This window comes from Leuresthes tenuis, unplaced genomic scaffold, assembly GCF_036924035.1.
Source record: "Leuresthes tenuis unplaced genomic scaffold, fLeuTen1.0.hap1 SCAF_4, whole genome shotgun sequence".
In the NCBI taxonomy this organism is placed as follows: domain Eukaryota; kingdom Metazoa; phylum Chordata; class Actinopteri; order Atheriniformes; family Atherinopsidae; genus Leuresthes; species Leuresthes tenuis.
In genome coordinates, this window is record NW_027325358.1 from 6,509,652 (window position 1) to 6,530,437 (window position 20,786).

At 39.4% G+C, this 20,786-nt stretch overlaps 2 protein-coding genes across 3 annotated transcripts; both read right to left on the minus strand.

Moving 5' to 3' along the window:
• Positions 1–1,571: 1,571 nt before the first annotated feature.
• On the minus strand, positions 1,572–11,438 carry zfyve27 (zinc finger, FYVE domain containing 27). Of its 2 annotated transcripts, XM_072384272.1 has the most exons (14): positions 11,142–11,438; positions 9,539–9,776; positions 9,373–9,443; positions 9,097–9,283; positions 7,926–8,021; positions 6,909–7,021; positions 6,700–6,818; positions 6,197–6,268; positions 5,703–5,723; positions 5,458–5,478; positions 3,426–3,567; positions 3,241–3,287; positions 3,040–3,121; positions 1,572–2,921 (listed from the first exon to the last, which is right to left on the minus strand). In XM_072384272.1, the coding sequence occupies exons 2-14, from the start codon at positions 9,766–9,768 to the stop codon at positions 2,851–2,853; spliced, it is 1,272 nt and encodes a 423-aa protein (XP_072240373.1). In that variant the 5' UTR covers positions 9,769–9,776; positions 11,142–11,438; the 3' UTR covers positions 1,572–2,850. The 2 variants fall into 2 exon arrangements, with proteins under 2 accessions (XP_072240373.1, XP_072240374.1); XM_072384273.1 differs by lacking the exons at positions 5,458–5,478; positions 5,703–5,723.
• A 2,679-nt stretch (positions 11,439–14,117) lies between these two features.
• On the minus strand, positions 14,118–19,792 carry LOC140305399 (uncharacterized). Its single transcript, XM_072384265.1, has 3 exons — positions 18,977–19,792; positions 18,079–18,351; positions 14,118–15,669 (listed from the first exon to the last, which is right to left on the minus strand). Exons 1-3 carry the CDS (start codon positions 19,527–19,529, stop codon positions 15,092–15,094), a joined length of 1,404 nt encoding a protein of 467 aa, XP_072240366.1. The 5' UTR covers positions 19,530–19,792; the 3' UTR covers positions 14,118–15,091.
• Positions 19,793–20,786: the final 994 nt, after the last annotated feature.

Consider the following 20,786-nt stretch of genomic DNA (forward strand, 5'->3'; position numbering starts at 1 on the left):
GGGGTTAAATCGGTGGATGAGTCGGATAGGCGGGGCTTACGATCGTACAGCTTTTTTTTACAGGCTCAAAGTGAGGAGGGACTAATTTATTATAGCAAAAAATATTAACCCTACACGACAGGAAAATCACACTTGTTATAACCTCTGCCAAAAAATATGAAATTGTCACTCATAGATATGAACAAAATTATTTTATCGGCTGGACATTTTGGCTATGTAAAACTTGCCTTGAAAACATAGTTTCTTTTTCTTGGAACAAATGGAGGGGAAAGTCATGGAATCACCTTGTAATTTGCATTTTTAAACTAAATATGTAAATGAATCTGCTGTTAAAAGAGAGTGCCAGCAAACTTAGGGAGCTGTTGCACCAGGTTGATTGGCAAGAAACAGGGTCTCAACCAAAGAGCTGTCAGCTGGAACAATAGGAAGAATTATAAAAACTCCTTCAACGGGGAAATTCAGCTTAGAGTGTGGCAAAAGTTGAGGGTTGTTCCCAGTCCCATCAAATACAAACAAAATGGGAAGATTGTAAAAGGGAAACATGAAGGGAGATCAAGGAAGAGGTCAAAGGATCGCGACAGAAAAGGAAAGAAATGCACAACAAAAGACATGAAAAACCAATTAACAGAATCAGGAGACAATGTTTGTGACCAAAATATTAGAAACTGACTCAAGGAATAAATTCATCATAAACCATCACCTAAACACAAGGTTACAGCGGGCTAAAGAGAAGCAGTCATGGACTATGAATGATTAGTGTTTCAACAAGTATACAGTTATGATGCGCTTTGAGAAAATGTTTACCATTATATGTAAAATAATACGAGCAGCTTAATGTGTATTTGTCAATAAAACTTAAACATTTCTACGAAGATTTGGTTTTAGCAGCTTTCAGTAATTGAGAGTTAAGCCAACATGACACCTAGGTATTTAGTAATATTCATCATATTTGTGTTTCTCCCAACTCATGATGGTCTGGTGTGAAGGTTTGTTCCCCTCTTCATGTCGTTTCCTTCCCATTACAGTAGTTTCCTGTAGCACCTCTGTGGAGGATCAGTGGAATAGGTCTGAAATAAAGAGACGTAAAACCCTCTGTAGACAGCAAAAAAAGCTGCAGTGTCAGCTGATAATTTTCTCTGGGTTTATCATTAGGATTTATCTATGACACATTACACAATGATAATGTATCAATTGTTAATAAATTAAAAGACATACCAAAGCTTTAAAGATTGAGCCTGCACGACAAACTTGCCCTAAACTTACTTCAGGCTTCATAAACTAACATCCCATCTGTGTGCCTCCTGCACATATAAGCTGCCAAAAACAAGCCATCAAGACTAAATTATTGACCAGATGCATCATGTTCATGCTCAGTTAGGGAAAAAAGAAATTCTTTGAAAACAGAATTCAAATAAACGTTTATGAGATGTTATCAAATTAAAATCTCACTATAAATTGGCTGTATTGGTAATACAAATGTTACACTAAGCATTCAAATGTGGTTACAATTGTGTTTTTAGTTGCTTATAAAAAATCTTGCCATGTCAAAAAGACAATACTTATCTCCTCACTTTCAGTACATTAAAGCTTCAGTTTATTTCAATAGTGGTACTTTTTAAAATTTAACATAAGAGCCTGTACATACAGAAATAATCACCAAGTCAAATGAGAACTTGCACTTTGTGGAGATTAAAATTAAATATATTTGATATACAACAATTAGAACAATTTACAGGGACAATGAATACATGATTACCATAAAAGCAAAGCAAACAGTTACAATCATCTGTGTCTGAATCATGATTAAAATGACTTTGCCACCAGGATCAACTTCCTGGGTTTGAATGCCTCCAAATCGCTTCTTCAAGTCAAGTCCTGCTTGCAAGAGAGTGAGGCTGTTAAGACAGTTTCAGCTGGTTTCTGTCCATTCAAACATTTCTTTATCCAGTTAAAGGGGAGAAGCATTTGGGACCTTTAGATGTCTGGGCTGCCACAGTACTCCAATAAGATTAATCGTTCACACAGCAATTATGACAAACGGAAAGATTCAACAATTTGACTATTAGATAACTGTCTTATTCTGCATATCTGCTCCTTCAGCTCGTAAGAACACAGGCAGGGAAAAAGCACAGTTCGAGTCACCGGAGAGAGTATTACGGTCGCAAATGTCAAATATCAGTCTACACACCAAATGGAAGTCAGGCAGTTGAAGTAACCTGATAACCTGACACTGTTGACAGTTCAAAGTCACGACGTGTTAGGACAGAAAACTTGTGCAAACATTTTGACTCATTTGGCTGGCAAAAGGCCAAATACAAAACTTGTTTAAATTGGGGTACACATTCACCTCAGCATCAATCTAAACGTATGTCAAATTTACAGAGAGGCCTTAAGTTTTTTCTCTTACAGAGAATTCCTTTGTACAGTTTATCTGCCGCGCAAGACGGAACAGATTTTTTGTGCTGAGGTACTGACATCTGTTAAGTTTATACCAAACACAACTGGCTCAGTCTGAGCCTCCACTGTGCAGGATTTGTACTTCTCTCTGCTCAGAGGGAAAGAAAGCAGGTCCTTTGATCGTTATTTCTTTGTGTTCTGTATCAAACCTCCCTGATTCAAAAGGTCCAGTCAACCACTGACAGTTCAAACAGGAAATATGTAACACATTATAGCAGAAATCCCACAACAAACAAGAGAGGCTGATGAGGGATGTGGCTGGTAAAGGCAGGAGGAGGTTTGGAGTTCAGTGTGGGTGAAATCTTGACAGATGTATGTGCCTTTACTTGAAAACCGAGGCAGGTGGGTTTTGGTTTCAGTGAAGGGCTCTTGGGAGAAAATTAAAATGCCATCTCACTGTAACTTGCTAAGAGAGGCATTACAGGTAGCACACACAAACACGGTCTCTCTCTGTGCTTCTGGAGCTGAGGAGGAAACAATAATGAGAAGATGTGACCACAACTCCAAGAAATAACGAGAATGATGTTACATTATGCTGCTCTAAAGCTATTTCATCAATCCATATCAACAAATTATTCTTACCTGTTGCCCCCATGCAAGATCTCAGCACCTTGAAGGAACAGCACCGGGAACAGAAGCTGTTGCCACAGTTACTGCAGTTCCTCTGCAACACAGAGAAAAATCTGTCTGAAACTGGTGCCAGTAAAAGTGCTAAAATCAGATTTGATAATGAGGTGAGGTGTGAATATATTCCAAACTCTTGTAACATGTTTTCAGTCTCACCCTCTTCTTCAGAACTGAGAAGACAGCATTGCAGCTGGAACAGTTGCCTGTGGAGACAAACAGAGAGCTGAACCAAGAGAGATGGAAAAATGTGGAGAATAAAATGGAAAACATACAGGAATGTTTGCTTTATCACTGAGGTATAAAAATAATCAAAAAGAAGGATGAAATCAGTGGAGACTGACCCGTGCTGGCCGTGGGGTAGCGTTTACGCAGTTTCTCTGTCAGTTTGGACACTTTGCTGCGTATTGGTTCATTGCGACTCAGGAGACCATTTTCAGAGATGGTGTCATACTCTGGAGCACCAAGAGGCCCATCATCATCCTCCTTAGGGAGAGAAAGAGGAGGGAGGAGAGGGACAGAAAAAAGAAGAGGTGGTTACAAACTCTTCAGGAAATCTGAACTTAGGATGGAACCTGTTTACCAATGCTGAACTTTTTAGATGCTTCAGATATAAATTGACTAATGTGACCCTATGTGTACTATGGTTACTAATGTGATGATCAGAGAAGAGCAGGACAGACAGTGAGACATTATCTAACAGCCAACAACAAGGCCACCAACCTCCCTTATTTAATGTGCTTCGTCTCTATCTCTTTAACAACAAATACGTACCAAAAACAGGATTTAGTGTAGGTCTATACTAACTTTTTGTCAACCAAGGCAAGGCAGTCAGGTTAGTATAACCTAATCCATTAAAAGGCACATCTGCAACTGTTTTTTTTAAATAAAAATGTCACAAAAGGACCACAAGGTAAGGGGATATAAAAGGAAAAAAACACCTCAACAAACTGGGCTTGTGGAGAACAAGATAACCAGTTTGTGTTTGTTGTACTGTAATGAAAAGTATGACAGTTTGGGACAGAAATGTATTAATTTTCCTGCTGTCAGACAGATGAGAAGTTCTTCTTATCTGACTTTTACACATGAAGCTTCATTAGCAAATAGTTAGTTCAGTTTAAAGATGGAAGAAGGCCAACCATTATCCAGTATGGTAAGTTATTAAACACATCATCTGGTCCTTACAAGGTTAATTAGGTAACAACAACATCTGGCATATTAGACCACATGTTAATACTTATTTCAAAGAAAACAAGCCAAAAGACCAGGGCTGTGTGTGAGGTCTGAGCACCTCTATAAAATCAGAGATTTTGTCAGTTTGTTGGTCTGCAGCATTCAGGTGTGTCTTAACACAATGCCAAGCAGACATCGGCAATGACCTTAGAGAAGCAATTGTTGTTGCCCATCGATCTGAGAAGGGTCATTTCCAAACTATTTTGAGTCCATCGTTCTCCAGATAAAAAACTATTCACAAGTGGAAAACATTCAGAACAGCTGTCGATCTTTCCAGTAGTGGACGTCCCAGCAAGTTCAACACAAGGCCACAGACCAGACCAAAGTGGTGATGTTTGGTCATAATGCACAGCAGCACGTTTGGAGAAAACCAAACACAGCATATCGGCACAAAAAAACTCATACCAACTGTCAAGCACAGTGGTGGAGGGCTGATGATTTGGGCTTGTTCTGCAGCCATTGTGAACTCTTCTGTATACCAAAGTATTCTAGAGTCAAATGTGAGGCCATCTGTCCGACAGCTAAAGCTTGGCTGAAACTGAGTTATCAACAGGACAATGATCCCAAACACAGCAGCAAATCTACAACAGAATGTGTGAAAAAGTGCATCAACTGATGCTGCAAACCTCAAGAACTAAAACAACGTTTTAAAGAAGAGTGGGGCAGAACTGCGACACAACGATATGAGAGACTGATAACATCGAAAACGATTACTTCAAGTTATTGCTTCTAAAGGTGGTTTCTACAACTTACTGAATCATGGGGTTACTTCATTTTTCACATACAGCTTCTGTATTTTGGCTTAGTTTTTGTTCAATAATGTGTAAAATGTTATGAATTGTTGTTCATCTGAGGTTGGATGGATCTAACTTAAGACCTGGTAAGCACCAGATGATTTTACTTATCATGTTCTGATATGTAAAACCTTAGAAATATGCGTGTTTTTGTGCTCCAAGTAATCTATCCACATGCTTGGATTTCAAAAGAAAAACCTCACAACATGCTTTCAATCAAAACACACTAACACTGACAGAATCCTTAAATGGGACACTTCACTAAAAAGGGGTCAAGGGAGCAAAAGCTGATTTCACGAATGTAAAACCTAAAGATGAACAGGTGGATTGATGGAGAGAATCCACTTACCAATAAGACCAAAGGGGTTTCCTTGTCAGGAAACAAAACAACACACAAGAACAATATTACACACAAGGACCGACACTCGGGATGACTGTCCATGAAAATACACATAACCATGCTTCAAAAAGCAAAGCAACCACACTATAAGGTAACCACACACTCGCTTACAACACATGAAGTTCATGTGTCAAGTAGTTGTAAAGTAGTGAAAGTAAAGTGCAAATTCACCGCCTTCACTAATCAAAACTCACCTGCAGGGAAACTGAATTTTCCTGAGTTCAGACGACAGCAGAGGGAAAAATATAGATATATAAAACAGGAGGTGTATCATCAACATGAAGTGGCTTTATTTTCCCATACTGTGATGGGAAAACAACAATCTTTTAAATGTATAATGTAGCATTTGATCTATTTTGTTTGCAAAAATCACTTATCAATCATCTAACAAAATAGATTTCTGTAATTACCATCACACCATTGAAAGAAATAACATTTGCTTGAAAAGAAAGGATGACTTCAGGGAGTTACAGGCAGGGTTGATCGAGTTAGATGAGCGACATAAAGGCACTTTGCAGGAGCATTTCAAGCTTTACCTGCTCATTACACCCTTTAAAAATCAGCTGAGAACTTCAAGATCAATTAATTTGGCTTGTACTGCCAGACTAAGGACTTATAGATTAAGGCAGGAGGTCTGTGACATTGAATATGTAAAAGAAAATGTATCAGATTTTAGGTCTTTATTTACCTCAATGGCATCCTTAAATTCATCATCTGGCTCAGCCTCCTCAGCTTCTTCTACGCTGCCAGGAGATAGGTCCTGTTATCAAACACACACAGATTCATACATGCATACTCAAGTGCACGTCAAACAGCTCACAAAAACCTGTTGGTCCCAGAATCAGCACCCTGGACAGCAGTCATGGAAACAACTGTGGGATATTGAACAAACATCAGTAAATGTATATGTAAACAGTAAGGATTTCAGTTTACTGTTGCCTTGTTGTCATAGTTGCCTTGTTGTCAAAGTCAGACTGAATTGAGCCCCTGATGGAGAATAAATCATAACAAAGACAGTGGTACCACAGATGAGAGGAACAAGTCCATGCATGGATTTATACCGCTATAAATTCAGTTCACGGGGTAAGAGGTTTACAGCTGTCGTTGGTTTTAATGTGAATCACAAGAGATTCATTTTTCAGCATGGAAACTAACATCCAAGTTTGCCTCCACCATGGTCATTTCTCTTACCTCAAGGCTAGTAGGTGTAGGGGTCCTGTCCAGCAAGTTGCCCTGATCCTGTTCTTCACTCACCCCCTCTGAGGACTGGGTCTGACCCACGTGGAACAGCTTCCTCAGGTCCAATAAAACTAGAACAGGAGAACAGGACAGCACATGAGAAACTCTGTTCTAGGAGACAACTGTTACTTTTAACCTTGTTTGAGACAAAAGGAACAAACCTCTGTAGAAGTCTTTGTTCCACAGGAAGATGGCGCTGTTGAGCCCAGCAAACACCCAACCCACAGGAGCGATGTAGAGCAGACATGCCACTATCAGCATGCCCCCATAGAACCTGGAAGGGAGACAAAGAGGCTGTCACATCCAGACCACGTGAGGAAATGATGAGCCACAATCTTCTTAGGAAACATAGGTATAAATGTTATTACATGGAGCTGTAACTACTGACATAAGTCTGAACAACAGTTCTATCAATATTCCAGAGTCCAGAGCAGAGCTTAATCAATTGTTTACTGTAAATGAATAATGTTTTTTATTCAATACTTGATCTCATCAGTAATATGGATCAGGCTGTTAAGTTCAACTACATGCAATGCCTGTGGTATGTTTAGATCTTCATAAAGTCCAAAAAGTGGAGCCCAGTATACTTGTGGGGTCTAACGTGTTTTTGGGAGTAAATGGTGGATCTTTGAGTGTCAAAAAATGTTGGTTTTTTATGGTTGGAATTCTGATTAGGTTATGGGTTAGGCATTCAGTTGTGATGGTTTTAAGACATGGTTCTAGTTATGTTTAGGTAGTGGCATAGTGTTGCCTGGAGAGGTGGCTATTCTCTATATTTCTTTCTAATTTTTTTCAACCAGCACCTGATACAAATGATTTACACCATTTCTTACGTTTCTATATTTAGTTTAACCAAAAATCATTATTTGCACATTGTCACATATCTTCTGCTTGTTGAAAACAGGAAGGAAGTATCATTAGTGCCCTAAATTAGTGCCCTAAATGTGTAAACCTAACAAACCCATCAAATGAAATAGTATCCAATAAAATTCAAAGACATGCAGATCAAAACAAAAATGTACTTTTAGCAATGAGTTGCACACAAGAGGAGATTTAAAAGTGGGTATACTCTATACACCCCTGTATACCCTGCAAGGAGCTAAGGAATCCCCACAGGGATATAAAAACATACTAGTCTATATAAAAACTAGTCTTTGTGTGCGTGTGTACATTCAGACCTTGATGACGTGCTGTGATTATCCCAGTACACAACCTTGTAAACAGCTTCTGCTGACCGACAAGCAGAGGACAACATGTCATCCAGGTGCTTCAACCTGAAGACAGAAAAACACACACAACCACACTCACACCATGTTACAATGTAAGACGTATTTTCACCAGCACATGAACAAATACCATGTAGAAACGAGCAGGCACACAAGCAAAACCAAGCAAAGTGCTGAACTTTGCTTGGTTTTGCATATTGCAGGACTGTAAATGTGCAAAAGTGTGAGAAATTTGTTACAGGGCCGGTCAAGAGCCTGAAAAGGGAAATCTTGAATTTCTCCACCTGCATCTGGCACACTAGAGGTATTCACAGTTGTATGCATGTGTAGACATTGAGCAATGTCAGCATCACTGCTGTGCAGTGGACGAATCATTTTGAGTGTTTAGCACTCACCAAGATTATCATATCATAGTGGCTCTGCATGTGTTCTTGCTGAGAGTGCACACCAAAAATAGTTTGAAAGAGCAGGAGCCAGTGGAAAATGGCCAAAACTCAGCTGGCGTGTAACTTCATTTCACTTTATCAGTGACAACTGAATTTATGGTTCTAGACAGGAAACTACAGTCCAGCCAAAAAAAGGATAAGTAGTAATGTTGTCTTTGTTAAAAGTCATTGACAGATGTTTTCTATGACAGATTGAATTCTCCACCAAAGGTGCAATTAAAAAGCTTTGAAAACCAGTGAGTCTTACACATAAATGCTTTTAAAACACGTGTTTATGTTAGCTAATGCGGGGTTATCATGGATAGTGTGTGAGGCCCCGCACCAAACATGTTCTTTTTTGTTTAATTTTACTGTGCAGCGGTAATGACACGTCGTAAAGAAGCAGATAATTAAGGACTTGTTCTGCAAGCTCATCTTCTAGGAGACAAAGAGGAGTAATATTTAAAATGTGGACGGTCTTAAACTAGAAAAAGCCTCAAAGATGAGTGCACACACAGCTTTCTTTGCCAATCCACACAAACACAGAGTACATTAGCACTGAAACATTAAGGCCATTAAGGGAATAGCTGACTGAACTTTCCCTGATGTCACTGACATTTTTTTTGAGAAGATCATCAGCAAAGGATTAATAAAATCTAAAGTAAGCATAAGCTGCAAGCCAGCAGCTTTCATCTTACAGGTCTTTGACTTCCAGCATGGCCTCCTGTTTGGTGAGATGGACCGTCTGCAGGTCTCGGCGGTGCACAGCATGATAGCGCCTCCTCTGGAGCTCAGCTTCTGAGGCTCTGCCCCCACACCTGTCCTGCAGGTAACCCAGGGCAGCAGGCGCAGATACTGCAACCACACCCACTGTGAACCATCCAACTGTTACCAGACAGGCAAGCAGAGCAACAAGTTACTGAATTATTCATAAGTCAGCTGGATCAATACTGATGCCTAATGGCTATTCCTACCTTCAGTAACTGTGCAAAAGAAGACATTAAGGACTATGCAAACGAGCAGAGAGCACAGTGGCATCTTCCATCTGAGTGATTAAAAAAAACAAAAAACAGAAAACTATGAATACTTCAATGTAAATATGGAAATCACAAGATGGTCACACAAGCTATAAACACGCACCTGAGCAAGTAGCGAATGAGCTCCACTGCATCTACAACTGGTTCGAGGAACAGAGCCATTCTCTTGTAGGACATGACCATGTTGAAGAGGTCAAAGTTTGGTGCACAGCGAGGACTCCCCAGCTCAGAGGCATCTGGAGACCCAGCTGTCTCTTTAGATAACGAGTGGACCAGCTCACCCCGTTCCCCTAAACCCTGGGTAGGGTCTTGGAAAGCTCCGGTACTGTGCATCGTGATCCCTGACACAGTGAGAAAAAGACAGCAGAGAGAATTCAAAAGCTGAAGCAATTTAAAAGGCTAAAAAAACCCTGACTTGTAAATGTCACCCACGCACTGAGGAGATGTACTTCTTATAGTAGAGTTCAGCACTTAAAGCCTTCAACCAGCAAAAACAATGTACCACAGCACCAGCATATCGAACATCACACCTCTGCTTTAGAGTTGTTGGAATTTGTTACATAGAAATAAATGTGTGTTGTTTAAATGTCTTGTGTTTTACATCACAGTACAGCACAGTGCAAAATGTTTTTTTCCTTTATATTTGCTTTCAAGGAGACAGATATTTTTGGAAATAAAGTAGTCTCGAGCAATAGTTCTCCAGGTTTTCAGAAGGTCTTTTAAAGTCACTTACTTTCATTCCAGCCCTTGAAAAGGCTGAGCTATGCCAAATGACACAAGAAGTGGACTGAAAATCAGTGGCAGCAGGTCTTATGGAGGGATGAATCCTCCCCAGAGCCCGGACCTCAACATTATTGAAGCAGTGTGGGATCATCTGACAGAGAACGGAACAAAAGGCAGCCAACATCCAAAGAAGAGCTTTGGGATGTCCTTCAAGAAGCCTGGAAAACTATTCCTGAATACTGCTAAATGACAGAAAGCTTGTCTAAGAGGGTTCAGGCTGTGTTGGAGAAAAAAGGTGCTTATTAAAAAAATATTGACTTTCAAACTGGTTGGAATTGTGTCTTAAATACTGCATTTCCATTTATTCGCCCATTTCTCTGTTTTTCTTTTGACATACATAAAAAAGGGCTCGTGCTTTTGCACAGTACTGTAAGTTGAGGTTGTTTTCGTAATTTGCCGTGTGAAAATGCATAATAGTGAAGCATTGTATCTGCATCTGCCAACAGCAACTAATAACTGGCAAAATTATACATTAATTACACAACAGCAGATAAAATCGGCCCAAGTATTGAGCATCAGGAAAAGATATATCAGCACAGCTGACGTCCAAAGTCAAAAGTAGCGAATAGAAGAGTTTTCTTTCAAGCACAAGAAGAAAGCAACCATTTCACAAGGGACTATCCTGATTACACAATATATTGGTTTTGTTTAAGTTAATCAATTCCCGATGTTGTGTTACTTTTTAAGTGGCTAACTTCTAAGTCAGTTCATCCTCTTCAAGATCCCACTTTGCAGTAAAATAGTAATTATAACTAACCACGAACAGCCACAGCTGGAACAAGCCTCCGAGAGCTGGTGCTAATCACCACTGTGGCCTGAGAGCTGCTGTCAAACAGCAAAGCCAGACCCCTGCACATGCTGTACATCCACATAAACCGCAGTCCTGCGAAAATTAACGTCCGGGTGCGAAGAAGACAACTTACTCCGTGCAGAGAGAGTCCAACAACAGCCAACTTAATGTAGCAGCGGAGGAGCTGAGAGACGATCAGGCAAAACTAGCGAGTCCCACCGACATCGTAAGCCTGCAGGAAGGAAGAGCCCTCAGATGTGGCCGGCTCGGTCAACATGACCGCAGCCTGCCTCCCTGCGTGTGCAGTAACCTGTCCAAACTGGGCGGCTAATCTGCAGAGAAAACACCAGCTGGTTGGTTTGTGGAACCAGAAATCTCCGTTAGCAGACTTGTTCCGAGAACGTCGGCTTCCTTGTCTAATCCAGGCCGAACAGTTGATAGCAGAGAAGGGGAACAAGTCCAAGACAGTCGATCACAGAGTGGGCGGATCATCATCCGCATAGATAGATAGATAGATAGATAGATAGATAGATAGATAGATAGATAGATAGATAGATAGATAGATAGATAGATAGATAGATAGATAGATAGATAGATAGATAGATAGATAGATAGATAGATAGATAGATAGATAGATAGATAGATAGATAGATAGATAGATAGATAGATAGATAGATAGAACTTTTTTTAGTTACTATATGAAAGTCATGCTGGTTCTCTTTTTAACAGCCTTGCAAAATGTATATTTTTCCAACTCCCGTTTGTCGTATTTCTTGATGTTTTAACTTTCTAATGTACTTGAAAAGTCCCAAATATCCAAATAATGCATTTACTTTTGAAAACATGGAGTTTTGTACGTTTTCTGAATAGTGGAATAGACTTTCAATAGCTTGTGAATATCAATTGTTGATGAAATGTGATATGAATCAGGCTTTGAATGACATAAGAGCTTTAGAAGTTTTGGGAATTCGGGATCAAAACTGAAAAGTGTTCATATGTGGCTCAGAGTATGAGGGGGAAAAAATCAATGTTGAGAAAACAGACTTGAAAAATATTTATTGTAAGATTTGATAATAAGAGTTTAGACGTTCCCTTTGCAGGAATAACAAACTTTGTGAAATTATGTGCTTGAATATGAAAATCAAGGATTATCTTGTAAAATTTGCTTTCTTTTACAAAATGACATTACTCATTTAACACACAAATCAGTTCATATTGTTCATATTGATCATATTGATCAGTTCATATCGATCTGCTTATCACACTGAGAGGTCAGAGTCCTCTACTTAAATGTACTCAAGTACATCTTGAGAAAGCCATCCATGCCCTAATAAGTTCAAGGTTAGACTACTGCAATGGACTTTATGTCGGCGTCTCCCAGACTTCTCTCAGTCGCCTTCAACTTGTGCAAAATGCTGCTGCCCGTCTTTTAACCAACACTAACAGACGTATGCATATCACTCCTGTTCTTAACTCCCTTCATTGGCTTCCTGTCCTTTATAGAACTGATTTTAAACTTTTAATGTTTGTTCACCCCATCGTATTTATCTGAGCTTTTAACTGTCCATAATCCTGGTAGAGCTCTGAGGTCAACAAATCAACTTTTGTTGGAAGTGCCCAGGTCAAAATACAAGCACTGGGGTCCCCCCCCCCCCCCCCCCCCCAGATGCGTCTTATTTATGACCTGGGCCTCTTTAAATCTAGGCTAAAAACATATTTATTTCAGATGGCTTTTAATACCCAGTAGTATGGTGACACTTTTATATTATCTTATTCAATTTTGCTGTATTTTATTGCGTTTACTGTTATTTTATTGTTTTGAACTTATTCCTTTCTTTATTTATTATCTGCTGTAAAGCACTTTGGTACACCGAAATGGATTGTTGTAAAGGGCTGTATAAACAAATTACATTTACATTTACATTACTTAAATAAGATGATGAGAAATGGAAGAAGTGTACACTGCTGTCTGTCTGTGAAGAAGGAACTCCATCAATTAACTCTATACCAAGACGAGAAGGCAGCAGAGGACTTGAAGTCAGTGTTAGTGCCACTTAATGTAAAAATCAGCTGTTAATGAGCTGTTGAGTGAGAATGTTCTCACAGCGGTGATCAAACAGTTGTGTTCCTCTGGAAAAAAGCTGAGCTTTGCATTTATACAAGAACAAACACAAAGAAACAAAACGAGAGGAAAAAGATAAAAACTGATACAGTGATGAAAACCATTGAGAAGGAATTATTGGAGGAAATGGCGGAGAGCACTTAGAAGACGGCTATCAATTAACACACAACTGCTACTCAGGAGGAAAGACTTTGATGTATTTTGTTCTCACTTCAGTGAGATTTAGCCAACAGCACATCACGACACATCGGCCATCTTACATTGGCCTTCTTTCGCATCCAACACTAGGCAAGTTGGGTGTGATTACTATCTATTTAGATACTGGAATGATTCAGTTAAGTATTAAATCAACTTAATAAGTAATGTTGTCTTAGGTGCGATGTGTCTGACGACACAATGATGCAGGTGTGTCAGTCATGCAGAAAGGAAGTTTTATTATAGATTAACCAGACAAGTAAGTTCTAAATTCTGTAGTGCTTGTATTTAACGTGTGTTTTGTTCTCTTTACTTTTTTGCTTCCAAGCAGCCTGATTTTCATATTTTAAAGTGACTTTAGTTCTCCAGGCTTTCTGAAGGTCTTGTAACATTTTTCTTTTGACATGAACAGCTTTTTCACTCAGTCTCAGATGAATGTTTTTTTTTCCTTGCGATTTTTTTTTTTTTTTTGCACTGGTTAATCCACATAAAACCAACTAGATTATTTCAATATAAGAACAAGGCACCTAGCTCAAGAAATGAACCAGTATGGTGTCTACGCATGAAAAACAATTTGGCAAAGATCCACATTTTCTTTTGGACAGTGCTGAAGTCTTTATTCAATCTAAACTTGTTGTTGGGGACAGAATGATTTTTGACTGACAATAATCATCTTGAGAGCTACATTTATAGTTGAAAGAACTGTAATTCAACACAAGAATATGTTTTGTTTGTGTTAAACATACAGTACAGTCAGCTGCGCAGCACCTACAACACTGCTGTTAGCAGTAACTTCTGTTCTTTAGTTACAAGATTTTTGTTGATGTCCATTCCGTGTCACTGTATATTCTTTGTCGCCCTCTACTGGGAACCTGAATGTCTCAAAGCCATCTCTATTGTTTTGCTTGAGGAGATAAAGTTATTTAAAAAGATGATCACCCACAGTTTATGCATGAATCTTCTTGATCATTTAATCATTAAATTCATAATTTTCCATGGAATTCCAGGCATTTTATTGACCCACTCATGTTACTTGTCACAGTTCAGCTATGATAATTGTTTATGAGATATCCAGAGGGTCCTTTTCACCCAGCAGAAATACCCATGCATCATGAAAGCTTATTATTTAGCTTATTTACACCTATTTGTATAAGGAAAACATTAGCTATTCAAAAGTGGCAAGAAAAAGAAACCCAAAATGGCTCATCCAGTGATTTTATTTAAATCGTGATCACAAACAGTTTAAAAAAGAGCAGTTGGAATGATATCAAAAGGCTCCACACACTGAATGTCATGAGGTGTCATAAATACAGTGCAGAAGTTGTTACTTAATATCACACACTCATGTTCATCTTCTAACCTAAAGCTGTTCTAATATAGTCCAGCCACTGAGCGTCTTATTGTTTGGCAAGTGCTGATTTCATGATAGTTCAGTTAATTTGTTAACGTGCTGCTGTGATTTTAAGACCAAGGAAAGACTTTGATAAATGTATGTATATGAAATTAAATCTTATATTAGCCATCACTCAGAAATGTTGAGAACTGATCCTCAGGAAGAACTTTTCAGACTTATGTCCAGTGCCAGATGTTCAGTTATGAATAAGGAAAATCTTAACTAATTCTCCACTAAACTCTACTAAATGGCAGATAGTTGTTTTTTTTGTCTATTTTACATTTTTTTAAAAAACTGTCTTTGAACGTTGTGGATACTCCTTGAAAAATAAAAACAAAAACATTGATATTGTTACACATGAGGAACTGAACCATCACTGCAGCTGCTTACTATGAGAACGCTGATGGAATTTGAGCCCACCGCAGTTTCTGAAAGACTTCCCACACTGTCCGCAGATGTACGGCTTCTCTCCAGTGTGGATGCGGAAGTGCCGGGTTAATGCTCCAGAGTGACGGAAACACTTGGAGCAGACAGAGCAGGTGTAAGGTCTCTCCCCTGTGTGGATGCGAAGGTGAGTCTTCAGATTCTCCATGCGGTTGAACTCTCGGCCGCACACTGTGCAGCGGTAGGGGCTGCAGCCCGGTGGGTAAATCTGCAGTCTGGTCTTTTTGCTTCCTGCTACGGGCTGCGGACATCGCTGCTGAAGCCTCTGCTGGCACTGACCATAGTGCCGCCGCAGCAAGCTGGGCAGGTGGAAGTTCTGACTGCAGAACTTACAGGTGTGGAGGGTGGCGACGGGGCGGCCAGCTCGGACCTGGACTCCGTAAACTTGTGGTGGGGCTTGTGATACGACAAGTGGTTCTGCCAACTGGAAGATGTTTGGAAATTCTGAGGAGACGGACTGAAGATCTGTGGGTGCTGAAACAGTCGTGATCGGGTTTGGAAGATGAGCTGTTGAATAATACAAAGTGTTTGGTTAGACTTTGCGAAACTAAGAAAAACATTCACCTTAGTGACATGCCTTTAATCACAAAACATTTTTGTATAAACAAGACATAAAAGAGTTCAATTTGTACTGTATACATACTGTAATTCATGATTGATGTGTGTTTGTGTGTGAATACACTGAAACTGAACTAAATGACAATACAAAGAATCTTATGTAATAAATTTGGACATAACCATAATGGTTATCATATCTATAATAAGTAAGGTAGTTTGATGCCACTCAGAATGCTTTGAGATTGTAGTGGTGTTGGAACTCCAGAAGAACAACTGCGGAACCTGAAAGCACGAAATTGATACATTTTTTTCTTCCACATGGAAGTTTCTGATCGTTTGCTCATCATCGCTGCCAAACGCACCCAGCAAATATAAACAGAAGGTAGCTCTTACAAAACTAGAATCCTATTTCAGACAACAGTGGGACAACATTCCTCTACCAGAGGTCCAGCATCTGGTCTCATCAGATCCCAGATTGTTTCAAAAGAAGAGGAGATGCTACATAGTGGTAAACATGGCCCCGTCCCAACTGTTTCGGAGACATGCTGCTCATTATTTTTTTGAGTCATTATTTTTAATCATATAGTGGAATGTTTTGCACTCAACATTTGACATGTTTTATATGTTCAATTGTGAATAAATGACTGGTTTTTATCTTATTATTTACATTTTACAAAGCGTCCCAATATATGTGGAATTCAGGTGGTAAAATGAGTGCTACGTCCCCGCAGATGCTTGTAATACCTGAATGGATTGAAAATTCAGGAGAAAAACAGTTTCAAAATCTGCATCATGATGACACAAATACTGAAATGTTGAAATGCTTAATTAACTGACCCCTGTCATCGATTTTGCAACTGCCCACACGCTGAAATAGTAACAATGAATAATCATCTAAGAAAAAACAACATAAAAAAACAATCAATATCCTAACAATGGCATAGCGCTACAACACAAGCAAACCATTGGATGGAATTCCTTCAGCTGCATTCTCGTGAGCCATTTATTGCTGGTTCTTTGCAAAAATATTGACAGCCATTCAGTACAGGTTTTAAAAAAGTATCCCTTACAGTACAACTTGGTCTTCAATGGCCCTCACTGACTTGTTTCTCCGCCAGTTTTGACTCCTGCTTGGTGCCTTTTCTAGAAAGTCTTTGATAGTTCTCTCTGTCTGTTCTGTTACTTGTAGGTACATAAGGAATTCCAGGATTGATTTCCTCCAGATGGTTTGAATGTGGGGATGGGCTTTGGTGACTAATTTTAAAGGGAAGGATGGAGCGTGAAAAGGCACTGTTAGAATGCATTACCTCCTACACAGCAAACCTTCAAGTATAGTGAGACAGTATAGGCAAAAAAAAGCAAACATTGTTTTAAAATTATTGCGTTTCCCAGAACAGATAATGCTTATGTGTCTTATTATAGAGGGTCAACATCTCTTTTTTAAACTATTAGAAGGTCTTGATGAAGGCTGTGCTCACAATAACATTCAGACAACCCAGCTGTACCACTGCAAGTGCAGGGTCCCTGATTGATTTCATCCACTGGCTGAAATAAAAACCATGCTTTATTTTGTCACAGAGTCCCAAACTTATAAGTGTAAAGTAATTACAATTTAACAGTGAATGTAGTCCAGCTCATCATACAACAGAAAACTGTAATAATGGTTGTTTATACCTTGGAAATATTGTTACTGCAAAGTGGCACAGAAGCCAAACGTTAGCAATGAGCGATGAACATATTCATAAGACAACAATGAACTCATTAGACTGATTTTATTTTATTTTTTTAAAGGTTTGGGTTGAAATATTCTGCTTCATGCTCAAAAACTTTTAGATTCAAAATGCTGCATTCAAAGCCAACCTGTCAGCCAACCTCATAGATAAATGATTTGTTAGGTTTGACAAAGTCCAGCTTAATCGATTCACTGATGAGAATCCCATTAAGAATTAAAGAATAAAGAATTGGTTGAAAATGTTGGGAGAGCTGGGAAGATCTCACAGAGATGATTGAAATTTGCCCTCTCATCCAAATTTTCCACTTTCACAGACTGTCGACATCACTTTGAGCAAAACTGACTGTGTACTTAAGACTCCTGGTTTCAAATGTCTATAGGGTAAATTCTTAGTGATGTCAAGTGAAAGACAACTGTGTTGCAACTAAACACTACTGAAGGCGTTACAGTTCAAGTACAGTTCATAGTAGTATTGTTTATAGTGTATCTACAAACCTGCTTTGTCCTTTTGAATCGTCTACGATTTTTAGACACAGCCAAAATGCTTTTCAAAGAATTTCCACGACCTACAAATACCTGAACCTGGAATATTTATAGTCAGAATGGTTTAATCTTTTATTACATACCCTGATCCAGCCGAGTCTTTGAGTCTTGGGTCTGAATATCTACCACTTCTGGTGTCCACTTCATGCCCTCGAAGCTTACATCCTCCACTTTAACAAGGTCCAAACAGCAAGATGTTTCCTCCTCTGGATCCTCCTGCTTTACAGCGACCTGCTGCAAGGAAGACTCGTCAATCATAGAAGGTGGTGTCGAGTCTTGAGCAAGTGGGTCTTGACATACGGGGTTCACGCCTTCTGCCTTTACTGCACATACACTGGAAATCTCTTCAGTGACCTCTGTAAATGAAACCAAGCAAGCACAGGAATATGTTCCTTTAAAAATAAGTTTTCTATCTTTAACATTTACTATAATCTCAGAAGTATTATCTAAATAGCACATTATCAATTATAGACTCAAACACATTTAAGTTCCTTTTACCCTAAGAGACCAAAGGCCATCCTAAAGAAATGTTCCTTTAGATCTGCTGGAAGAATGGCTTTAATGTGGAAAAGTGTTCAGACATTCACAGAGTTTCAAAACAAAAATCAAACCGGTTAAAATGACAGTTAATATGTGCAAGAAGATGTCATTTTTATACATTTGTGCCATTGTATGAGGTTGACTTCTGATTTCAAATTTACATTAATCTGCTGATGAATCAGAATAGGTCAAAAACTTGCAAACTGAAAATGGAAAAAAAGAAGATTATCGTATGCATTTGAAACATTGGTTTAATGTGTGGAGTTTGTAAAACGCTGGTTGTTACAGGTTGCATTCAGTCAGTCATGTTACTTTCACATTTCCATGTGTGAAAACACCAGAACAGTTCACGAACCAACAGCTGGCTGTGGTTTTGTAACACTCTTCTGTGTGAGCTTCAAGGCATTGTGGTTGAGAACCGTAAATGTAACTGTCACACACCTTTAGAGCATCCATTATTTCGTTCTTTCACTGGCTCTGACACTGCATCATTGTCACATTGTGTCATCGCGTCACAGCTAGATCCGCGCTCTTCGTTTCCCCTCACGTATCTATCCTGGAAGTCAGGATTTGCGGCGCTACAACCGGGAAGATCACCTCCGACCCCGGCACTATCCACACTGCGCCTCTCGGGATTCGGGTTTCTTTGACTGCATTTGTGGTGGATATGTTCATCGCTATGCTTTAAAGCATTGGAGAGTTCAATCTGAGGAGAGCCACCCTTCCTTCCCCCCTTGCGCACAGAGCCCAGCACAGCCTCTGCTCTCCGCAGTTTTTCTTTAAGAGACTCGTTCTCTCGCTGCAGTTCTCCACAAATGTCGCTCGTTGCCTGCCCTACCAGCGTTTTCACCTCCCGAACTGCGATCTCTACAGCTACTTCAAAAGCTCCATGGATCACAGCCACAAGCTCCTCCTGAAAAGACATCGCAGCCTCAGCCCCGGATGGTTTCGCCACCCACGGTTCCTTCTGTGTCCCGGTCAGCTGAGGCTTCATGGTGCTTCAGATTTATGCTATAATCTGCTGATTTTAAGATTTTTCATCAGTGGACACCTTATGTCGACGCTGCTTGTTTGCAAACTGAATAGTTTCACTTCCGGTGATAACACGCGACACCTACTGATGTGCAGGTTGAACTACACCAGTTAATAAATGTAGACAAAGGAGTTCAACTCATGTTTTATTATATTAACACAACATCTGAAGTGGTTCATCTGGCACATTTAGCAGCAGACGGACTGGTTGTAGCCCAAATGAAGCATGGCGGCCCTTCATCCATCACCGCTGACCTTTATAATGGTCTAACTTAGAGAGAATCCAACCAGAGGGGCCGAGGATGGTCAGAAACATCACAGTGAGGACGAACACAGATTCCTGCAGGACAGCATGACACTTCCGTTACAATCGCATTAAGAAATACGTTGGAGGCTAATTAATGGCATGTTTTTCTTAACATTTCCCAGCATCTGATTTAAAACAACAAGTTATAATAATATATTAACATTGAACTCACCACGCCGCCTATCTTATCTTTAGGTGGCTTGGCATGGATGTACGCTGCTCGTTGTTGAACACCAAGTCTAGGAAACTGAGCCCGTCGAGTTTTCAGCAATCCAACAAAAAGTCCAGGCATATTGGTCTGTGGATAAAAAGAAAACGCGTAAAATGAAGCCAAGTTGGACCTGCGCGCGCTTAAAAGTGGTTCCCACACCTGCTGGGTGGTTCTGATTAGGCTACGCTGCCTTCAGGTGGAACAGGACAAAAAATTTAGTGTGATCTTTTTAGTCGCATGGTAATAATGGCAGTTATAAGAAGTCATTTAGAGTTTATTCTTTTGTTGTTGTTGTTTTGACTTAATGTTCTGAGTTATTTTGAGCCGTACTGTGGTCTTAATGACCTAAATGTAATAAATGTGATCAGTAATTTTAACTGGTGTCAGTTTATGATTTTCCGGGCAAAACAAGTCTCTTAAATGTTTAATTGGTAATAAAATTGTTGCTTTTCTCTACTGATGGTGGGCAGTGTCGTTACATTATCCACGATAATGCTGACAGAGCACAGAACCAACTGTTGAAATTGTTGAAATTATTCATATAAAATTAAATAGACTATAGAAATACAATTGGAATAGAAATAACCCTCTTGGAAAATGTAGCTGTTTCATTTTGTTGGAAAAAATTTATATAATTTAAAAGAGAAGACAACCAGGTTACGGTAGGTTAAGGAGAAGAAAACAAGGCTACAGTGGTTTAA